Source organism: Neolamprologus multifasciatus, chromosome 5 (genome assembly GCF_963576455.1).
Source record: "Neolamprologus multifasciatus chromosome 5, fNeoMul1.2, whole genome shotgun sequence".
Lineage (NCBI taxonomy): Eukaryota > Metazoa > Chordata > Actinopteri > Cichliformes > Cichlidae > Neolamprologus > Neolamprologus multifasciatus.
In genome coordinates, this window is record NC_140443.1 from 27,471,889 (window position 1) to 27,482,677 (window position 10,789).

A 10,789-nucleotide genomic window follows, 5' to 3' on the forward strand; every position below is an offset into this window, starting at 1 on the left:
TGAAGGGATGACCTGTGTTACGGGAAGTGCTGAGTCCTTTCCCTTGAGAAGATGAGGGCATCATCCAAGGTCTTGTATTTCTTTAAAGTGTTTTAGGGTATACACTCACCAGCCACTTTATTAGGTATGCCTGTTCATTTGCCTGTTAACAGAAATATCTAATTAACCAATTATTTGGCCGCAAACCAATGTATTTATCCATGGAGATATGGCCAAGACGTCTCCAAATTACAAAGGTGATCTAGGTAAATGTGATATTCTTGTTGGTATCAGATAGCCAGACAGGTGCTGGATATATGGCTGTATATCATGCTGTCATTTCAATATGGACCAAAGTCTCTGATCCACATTCCTACCATCTTATTGAATCAATGTCATGAAGAACTAAAGCAGTTCTAAAAACAAAGGGGAGGGCAACCAGAATCTAGCCATGTGTGCCTAGTAAAGTGTCTGGTGAGCATGGTTAAGAAATTAATTTTGTTTAATGTTGTCCTTATCATGAAAAACTTACAATAGAGGAATTCCTTTGACACATACCTCTCTTTTAAAATCTTGTACCAGAGATGGCTTCACCAGAACTGCCAGGAATGTAAACAGCTGAAAAATCTATTTTACAGTTTTGCCCTCAAAGAAGTGAAGTTTCATTTTCAGACACCTGCGAACCCCACAGACATATATTTGTTCTTATTAAAGCATTTTATAGCTTAGTTGGAGTGTCCTCTGAGGATAATATTTATACCTATATAAATTACAGATCTACACTAAATATCTGTTTCCCTCCATAAATTATAGCACATTTATTATTTTTAAACTCTTCTAAACATGGAATGTATAAAACTGGGAGGGAATGACACTTTTCATACAGTCTCTTTTGCAATTCTGTGTCCACAACAAAATGATGACATTTATATGAAAGTAAACGATTATTTGCAGTACTGTGACTTTGTCCCCCTCCTGATTTCTTATCTGTCTCTGTGGTTTTTTTTTGTGTGGGGGGTAATAACTTTTTTTTCTGCACTTTTAAAGGGATAACTGTTTCTTAAATAAAGCAAAAGTGCACTGCTATCATAAAAGCTCCAGGGATGATTTTATGCTGAAATGATTTTTCTTTTAAATCTCTAAAATTCCTAAATAAGATCAAAATATACATACTATTTTTGGATTTTAGTTATTTGTCCTAATTGTATACATTTAACCTCTTAAGCCCCAAGCCTACCTGATCTCCTGCTTTTTGCCCCCGTATCAGGGGGCGTTGGGGCTTAAGAGGTTAAAATAAATTATCAAATAATATAATGTGTATTCTTTACATGTTTAGTTTTATTGTGGACACCATGTTTTGTTGGACCCAACAAAAGATACAATCTTTGTAGTTTAGTCCCTGTCCCTTTAGTCCCACGATGGATTTGAAAAAGAAACAATTAGGATGTGACTGACATGCAGACTTTCAGCTTAATGCAAGGGGTTTTTACCCCCCAAAAATGAATTAACTGTTTATATATTCCAGACATCCTTTCTTTCCTTTTTTCCTCACATAGTCCCTCATTTTCAGGGTCTCCAAAATAATTTGACACTTGACTGACAGGCAGTTTCATGGCTAGGTGAGGCTTGTTCCCTTGTTATTTCATGACAAATGGAGCATAAAGCATTGAATTTGTGTCTTATAGCTTTTCGCTGTAATTTGAAATACAAGGCCTAAGAAAGTGCAAGTGAGGGAGACCTTCATTAGGCCTAAAAACCAAAAGTGAGATAGAAAAAAACTTTCTTTCAACAAAACCCAAAAGATCTGAAAAACCACACAAGACAGCTACAGTATAGGTAGTGAGTTTTTATTAGATGTAGATCTTTTGCATTAAACAGTAACAAAACAGGAAAATGTGAACTTGACTGTTTTCACTCTTCTCTTATATCTAAATATTACTCAGACTTCTACAGTCTGACCAGTCCCAACATGAGCAGTAGCAGCAGTAACACCTTTTACAAGAGGCCGTAACAAGCAAAATGTTGTACATAAAACAAATAATAAAGTACTGTAGCTGAAATCATTTCATATATTTTAATCTACAAGGTCATAAAACAATATTGGCAACTTAATTAGTAACATGAATTAAAGTGATTAAAATAAGTCCAAGTGCAATAACTTATAGTGTAAAAGTTCTGACAATTTATAAATCATTGCATGTTTTTATTCACATTCAAATTTAATATAGGGTTGTAAGATCAATTAAAATACCTCCTTACAAAGTATTTAAAAATCACATCACGATGTGAGGGAGAGAGCTCAAACTGAAACAAATGAAATTATTCGTGTCCATAATTAACAGTTAGTCTTAGCTGATAGATGGACTCTTGCTGTTCAATTCCAAAGTGTTACAAATGTGCACCTGACCTTGTCGCGTGAACTCCAATTTTCCACAGAGCAGATTTATCTGAACGATGTCTGCTACATGACAATAACAAAATGCAAGGCGATGAAGAGTCACAGAGCAAAAGATCCACACATTATTGATTTATAACCACCAGATCTTAAAGTATTAACTTAAAGCTCAGATTTTTGTACATAAGAGCACTGCATCATTGCTCTCCATGCAGCATTTTCCATTTTATGCTTTCATCCTCCTTGTAAAACTACATAACGCTTGCCTCAGGGCTTTCATTCCCATATGGAGTCTGGCAGGTGATTCACACAGTGGTCATTTTGATGAAACAATTAAATTATAGTGACATATGACTATTTAAACCTGAATACAGTTTTCAGTAGCTGATTTCTCCGCAACTGATTGCGTGAATATTTTTCACCTCTCAGAGGAAGATTATGGAAAGAAACAATATTTCTTCTTCAGTTATCAATGGAAAAAAAATTCATGTAATTATAACTTATAACTGCATATCCAGAAATTACCACAATATTTTCAAAAGAGGACCTCATAATTATGACTCACCATGCCATGATTACAACAGTGGGATTTTTTTTATCTCTTTATTGTGATAGAGCTGTTTTAATTATAAGAAGAGGCCCCGTCAGTTCGGTGTTTTCTGGTTTTTTTTCTAAGCGCTGCAAGAACGGGGATCTTTTCTCACAATAAAAAGATATTTTAATTTGGTTTTTTAAGGGTTTTTTTTTATTATAAGCAGCATGATTTTCTACATTTCTGAGAATCGGCCAGTATTTATTAATATTTTATTCATAGTTATATAGAAGCCCTTTCTTTTTTTAGTACATTGTAATGTTGGCTGCTCACAATGTCAGCCATCTGTAAACTTTGTTTTGTTTTCCAAATGAGAGCAATCTGGCTTCAGACTTGCTCTATACTGGCACTTGGTCAGGATTCCTTCAGTAGAAGTCACTAAATGTCTGGTACAGACAGCATTACTGTCATGAAAAAAAAAGAAGTTCCAGTGGGCTAGCTAATGGGGAGAAGTTTCATTTTTAAGGCCGACTCCAGCCAGTCTGTGCGTTGGTAAGATGCTATGTTGCACATCCAGATGGCCCTTATGAAAATAATTTATCAGACTTCCTCACTGTTAAAATGTTAATATATGTTTGTCTCTGCTTTAAGGTTTGATGCATTGTGCATTCAGATGTGCTCTTGTGCATAGCTTTTGTAGTAACAAGTTGTTATTTGAGTTATTGTTGTGTTCCTATCAATTCAGTTTTATTTATATAGCACCAAATCAAAACAACAGTATAACAGAATAATATTTAGAATAATAGCATTTGGCTAATTCTAATAAATAAATAAATACTGGCAACTACTTTTCCCCCTTAAAAGTGTATATTCTTGTTCTTGTATTTCCTGTTCTGTCCCTCTCATTCAGAGAGAAACTGTTTGTACTGAAACCACAAACACTCCAAACTGAGTCTTGCCTCAACATCACCTGTTTTGCTCTGCCCACGTGAGAGTTTGTGCAGGACATGGAGCCTTTTGGGGAAATAGACACCAGTCAGTCTCTGCATTCAAGCTCACCAGAGTAACTCAAAACCTCAGACTGTGTCAGAGAGAGGAAAAGGATGGTATGGCAGCAACAGTTAAAAGAAAGTGTCAGAGAGGAATGTCTGATCTTCAAAGTTGAACTGTTCTAATACAGGTGTGCAACAGTGTTTTGGTGATTTTGAAAGAGAGCGCTTCTTTAACAATGCAGTTCAAAAGACAGCCTAAGTGAGAAAGTTTCTTTTTTTATCTCGAGAAGGAAAGAGATTCAATTGTTAAAATTTTAGTGGAGTTGAAAGAGTCATTGTCTAAGTGGATCATGACAGTGTCGGTGTAGGATGAAAAGTGAAGGAATAAGATGGAGAGACATTAATATTAGTGAGATTTCACTCAGAAATGTTATACTGATCTATATTTTCAAACCATACTGCACTCTTGGGGTAGACAAATGCAAATTATAGTCTCCTAGAAAAATACAGTCTAACTTATTTCAAGCCCACTCTACCCCGAGGCTAACTCAGAACTGAGTCACACTGGTAACAATCAGTGACTTCTACCAGCTAATCATGGTAGCAGACCTAAACAAGCATTGCACAGCATAGTCTTTCTTCTTTAAATTAAAAAAAAAATCATGATATTAATTCCTGCCAAATGTTACCTGTGCTCACCTCCTGGCTGTCACTTGCCATGTCCAATTTCCTTTGGCAGGTTCCTGTGATCACGCAGCTACCCTGAAGTCTCAGTGGAGAAATTCCGGTAAAAAGCATCAACATTGCATTATGCATTTTCTTTTTGAATTTTTTTTGAAGAAGTTTGATGCTCACATCAGCTGCTAGATAAACACTGTTCACCGCCGCTGCAAATTTTCTGCCATTTATTTTTATTGTTGTTGCACTCTTTACTGATGTTTTCCTTGTAAAACATGCTTGTAGCTGTTTAATATTTTCAAAGGGAACACTTTTTTCTTCACGTAAACAGTGTCAGCCAGTTTGAAGCACTGACACAGTCAGCCATGTCTTGCAGTTTTAAAAAAAAAGTCAACAAAGCTGCGTAGCTTAATACTTAATTTTCGACATTTTTTGGAACTTGTCCATGATTTTGAAACTGCCATCTGTAGGTAGTGATGGGTTATCCCATAATACAGGCCAGGTTTGAGTTAGGGTAATTAAAGGGCCCTTTTACCCTGCTCGCAGCTCACACCATTCAAAAAAGGAAAAGAAACAACTGCCTCTTCTGCTTTTTCTAAGATGACTGAAATCTTCTGAAGAATAAGGAAAAAGACATGCTGAGAACCCAGTGAGGGAGTGAAATGAAAAAAAAAGTAGTGTGTCTACTTTCTAGCAAGGTAAAAAAGACAGATTCGAGCAAATCTCTTGTAGCGGTGGTTTTGAATGTTCTGAATGCGTGTGCTTCATGTGGCTGGCTGCGTGTGCGTGTGTGCGTGCAGAGTGATTTTGATGAATGTGTCCTGACGGATGGTGTAACCCCCCTAAAGCCTGCCTCTACTTCCTCTCCAGCTCTCCTGTCATGCCTGTATATCGAGGTCAAACCACCTTTCAAATCTGTTCCACACTGCAATGGCACAGCACAGAGAATGAATAAACAGCTCGTAACCTGGAATTCTTCTACTTCCCTGTTTTTCACTCATTTAATGAATGAATGCTTAAAAAAAAGCCTTAAATATGTTTTACTCCTGTGTCAGTTCAAGTAGATGTCATGACCCAGGAAATCTGACATCAAAACCTCCTACTTTAATTATACCCCTGATGCAATTAATAAAAAATAAAGGGTCAAAGTGCATCACTCCTTAAGCCCTGAATATGATGCTACCAGTCACTGCTAAATCATCAGTCAAAGTCTGATGTGTACTTGCTGAGGTATCACCTACTTTCCAATTCTGTCAGAAGCAGCCTGTTTTATCAGTCCCCTCCTGCCATCACCCGCCTTTCATCCAAATGAGAGAAACACTGACCAGCAATGGGAATGAGGTGGTAGGTTAGTATAACATTGAAGCGCAGCCTCGGGGCTCCAGTTATAACAGGCTTTCTTCTCAGTGTCATTTAATTGTATTCCCCTGGCATCTGTGTGAAATTTTCTCTTATGAGGGAACATAACTTAATTTCCAACAAAAAAAGAAAAGAAAAATGTGTCAAGGGAGACTTTGCAGAAGAACAGCTGTGTCATTTAGAGCGCATTTGGATATCTGTGTGGACGTAGATTATTTTTTTCTCCATCACTTGAGTTATAACTTTAGGTTTGAGGCATGCAATGAGGCTTTAAACTTCTGTTTTTTAGTGTTGTTGGAATATAAATTTTCAGCTATGTCTTGATATTTTGTGTGGCCAGCAAAAGTGTATGTCTTTATATATATATATTTATATTATTATTATTATTATTATATTATTATATTATATATATATTTCGTGCTATCATATCTTACTCTATTGTAATTGTTAGCAGTTAATTCTACACTGAAAACGTTAATTCACTTATCAAATATAAAAAAGAGCTGCAGAGGAAATAAAATGTGACTGTTTAGACATCAAAACATCTATTTTTGAATGGTTTATTTAATATTTGAGTTATTATATAGCAAAATAAGTAATAGTATTTAAGTAAATATAGTACTCATTATTCCACTATTTTCTTATATTTTACATGGGAAGCCTGTTATAAACTCGTGATACAGTGGATGGATTTAGATAATTAAAATACAACTACAGCTTTTAAATTATTTTGAAGGCATGACTGACTCAAGTTAAATGCTTTTGCATATTTTTACAGCGTTTTCTCTTCTTTAGTTTTGGACTCCTGTAACGTCACCAGACTCAGACTATAAAGCTTGTGCTTTAAGCAACATGAAATTCTTTTTTTTTACTCAGTTTTCTTCCTTTTCAAAATCTGCTTGTATTACCCACAATTTTACCAGCTTCAATTTTCTCAGAAATTTGAATGTCTGACGCCAATAACGGCAAATAACCTCAAGCATACATGAGTAGCCCAGCATGTTCTTCTGGTTGTTTGTTTTTTTAACTTGGTGTCTTAAAGTGACACCTCAAATAAAACTCACAGATGTCATGCAGAATCTGTTTGCGTCTCCCTGCCAAGAGACAAAAACGTTCTTTTTTTAATAGGTAGGTTACAGGAAGCTGCTTACCAATGTAGAGTTCCCATTTAAGTACACTGTCTAAATAATTCTTCCACCACTGGCAGCATAAATCAGGTAATGAATTACAGCGAACAGAACATCCTGGGTTAATAATAAAAACCTGAGTTCATACAAAATAAAAAGAAAATTTTCAAAAAATGCAAATGAAGTTATTTGGGAATTAATAATCTCGTGTTTTTTTTGTATTTACGACGTCTAAACATTGATTGATTTCTACATTAAATAAAAATATTGCTTTACAGAAAAATAAATTGTAAGTACAAAAACGAGCTGCTTCGCCTCCGTGTTCTGCTCTTTGTATTGCCTTACCTACACAACTGTGCCATTCAGACTTCAAACCTTTCTTCGTGTGTCAGAGAAAATACACCAGCTGCCCAAACCTGTGGAAGACAGGTCAAATCAAGTCTTGGTGGGGCAGCAGCTTGTATACCATGTAACCAAGTAACCACAACGTTCTTCATTTTGAGTGCACTTCTGGTGCATGTCATGCCCCCTCACTAGTTGTTTCTCTGCCAACACTTCCTGTCAATCTCAGCTGTTAAGATGTTCAAAGAATGCAAAATACCAAAAGAAGAAACACATCAAAAGAACGGGTCAGATGTGGATGTGCATAAGAATGAACTCACTTCCTGTTATGCTTAAAATAAAATTCTCCAAGCTGCACAGAAACCACCTGAAATCCCGTTAACGTGAATATCGGGTTCGCGAAGATACCAACTCACTCTGATGCATGACAGCATTTTATTAGACAAATGATGACACACTTCACTGTTTAAAGGACAGTAGTATACATTCAGATCAGGTCATCTGTACAGTACAAAGATAAGAGAGAAATGTAGGAGAGGTGATGCATGACATCCAGTTGTGTTGGGCCAATGGCCACACATGTATTTAGGCTTCTATAGTAACATTTCCTCTAGCTGACATGACACTGCACCCTTGTTGTGTCTATCAATGCTCTCCTTGAAGTCTTTGGTCAATCTTTCTCCTTTTAGTTATTTCAATCAGAGTTGAATCGGGCTCATAAAGCAGAAGCATTACAGTAGTTTTGGCCTCAATGAGAAATAAATGATCACAAAAAGTAGTAACCATTTTAATTGTTGAAATTACTCCAATGAATCGTAGTCACATGCACACAGATTCCCCTTTTTTTGTATTTATAGCATTAGATTATGTGATTTTTATCATCCAGGCATGTTGAAGAGTCACTGGGGTGGTGCAGTGGCAAAACGCTTTAATACTGCATTTTGGCATTGTGTAACTTGAATTCTACAGGACACATTCCTTTTATGTCTCAAAGCTGTTATTTGAATAAGCTATAAGGCTCTGAAATAACTGCATTTGACTGTCTTGGTTTCACTGTCTGTAAGGCTTTCCCCCAGTTTTCATATTCAGTGGAAAGGCGAACACTGGATACACATGAAGTTATTAAGCAGCAAATAGTCTTGTTTTTACAAACACTTTCCCTCAGTCATGATGGACATTAGACGATGGTGCCATTAAAGCCTCTGAGTAAACAACAGCTTTAGCAACACTGAACCTTGAACAAAGGAACACAGACTTCACTTGTCATTTAAATAAACACCTACACATCAAATTTGTTTCAGACAACAAGACAACATCACATTTCATGTCAGGTTGGCCTTGTGGCTGCAGAGACATGCCCCTGCTTAAGTGTCCGTTAGAGGGTTCCAAGACAGCCCTGAACCCAGAAGCAAGGGCTGCTGCACAGAAACCTCCTGTGAAGAGGCAAAGAGCTGAGTGAACAATGAAATTATTACCAATACATCCAATTACGCACGGGGAGAGACAAGGTGTGGAGTCAGTGTAATCCATTGGGTGTGAATGGTGACATCCTGTCAAGGCTGATGTCTGCCTCGCAGTCCTCCAGGTCACAAACCGAGTCGGTGGCGTTTTCGTGGTTGTGAGAAAATTGTGAAATCCTGTCGAAAGTCTCCTCATGCTCGATACATTCAACAACATTGGGGATCATATTCACATAAGCGTTCGCGATTTCTTTGTGGATGAGGGTATCTTGGTTATACGACACCAGCTCGTTGCTGATGTTAACAGTTTCCACTGGCGTGTTGGAGCAGAAATAGCGGCAGCCCAAGAGGCTGGCGAAGGCCTTCCTGAACTCAGCGTTGAAGGCGTATATGATGGGATTCAGGGAGGAGTTGGTCCAGCCGAACCACACGAAGACGTCAAAGGTCGTCTCGCTTACGCACGGAAGACCCGCATCCCGGTCTGCCGCCGGCCTGTCGCAGAACGGGACCATGCAGTTTAAAACGAAGAAAGGTAGCCAGCAACACACAAAGACACCCATGATCACCGACAGAGTTTTGAACACTTTGGTTTCACGTTTAATCGACGTTTTCAGTGTGTTGTGGTGTTGGCACTCTATTCTGTTGGTCCTGCAACTTTGCGCATGTTCTGCCGCTCTCTCCAGAGAGGCTATTCTTCTAATTTGTATTTGCGCAATCCGATATATCCTGGTATATGTTACAATCATAATTGCCACTGGGATATAAAAACTTATCAAGGAGGAGGATATCGCATACTCTCTGCTCAGACTGGAGTCGCAGTTTTCCTCTACCTGCCTACTTATGGAAGAGTTGTGCGCCCCAACCACGTCGTCACCACTGGCTTTGTGCCAGTTTAGCTGGACCGGTATGAATGAAATAAGCACAGACAACGTCCAAGTGATGCTGATCATAACAAAGGCAACTCGCTGGGTCATTTTCCTTTCGTAGCGGAAGGGACTGGAGATGGCCCAGTATCTATCCACGCTGATAATGCAGAGGTTAAGGATGGAGGCGGTGGAGCACATAATATCAAAAGCAACCCACACATTACAGAAAGTGCCAAACGGCCAATAGCCAGCTACTTCTGCCACAGCTTTCCAGGGCATGACCAGGACGGCTACGAATAAATCCGACAGCGCTAGGGACACGATGAAAATGTTGGTGACTTTGGTCCGTAGGTGCCGAAAGCGCAGCACCGCGGAACAGACCAAGATGTTCCCCAGCAGGGTCCATAGGATAAGCAGAGAAAGCAGACAGCCCGTCACTGTGCGTGCCACCATATCCCTTCTCCCGTCGCTTTTTGCCTCAGTTTCAGTACTGTTCCACATAATCTCTCCGAGGGGTGCCCGCGCAGAGTCAATACCCTGCACTGACGAGAGATACTTTGCTGGATTCTCCATTTGCCTCTTCAAGTAAAACTGAAGTCCATTGCTCCGTGCGCGGGGACGGGCTCAGTTATCGGCCAACCATTGTTTTGTCCCCAATGATCAGCCTGGCTGCCAGCCTCATGTGGAGTGCGAAACAGAGGGAACGAGACAATTGCGCGTGTTAAAAGGGAGCCAGGCGACGTGTCAGGTGCGCTGAGGGGCTGAAACGCAGCACGTAGTGGCGGGCGCATGTTGCAGCCTTTACGGTCGGATCGTCTGACCTGGCTTCCACTTTGAAGCTTTCTGCACAAGATATCCTGAGCGTAGCGTGGGTAAGGAGGGAGTCCCAACACACTAACTTAGCCAGGGCTGTGCGCATACACTGACACTGCTGTGCGTAACATGCACGTATTACGCACAGCAGTTCACTGCGTCGGAACTGGGTATAGAGCATTCGGCATTTTCAGGGATTTTTTTCTTGTGTGTGTGTGTGTGTGTGTGTGTGTGTGTGTGTGTGTG

At 39.0% G+C, this 10,789-nt stretch overlaps 1 protein-coding gene across 1 annotated transcript; it reads right to left on the minus strand.

Moving 5' to 3' along the window:
* Positions 1-6,351: 6,351 nt before the first annotated feature.
* Positions 6,352-10,691, minus strand: drd5a (dopamine receptor D5a). The gene has a single exon (XM_085160228.1). The coding sequence runs from the start codon at positions 10,301-10,303 to the stop codon at positions 8,921-8,923; it is 1,383 nt and encodes a 460-aa protein (XP_085016354.1). The 5' UTR covers positions 10,304-10,691; the 3' UTR covers positions 6,352-8,920.
* Positions 10,692-10,789: the final 98 nt, after the last annotated feature.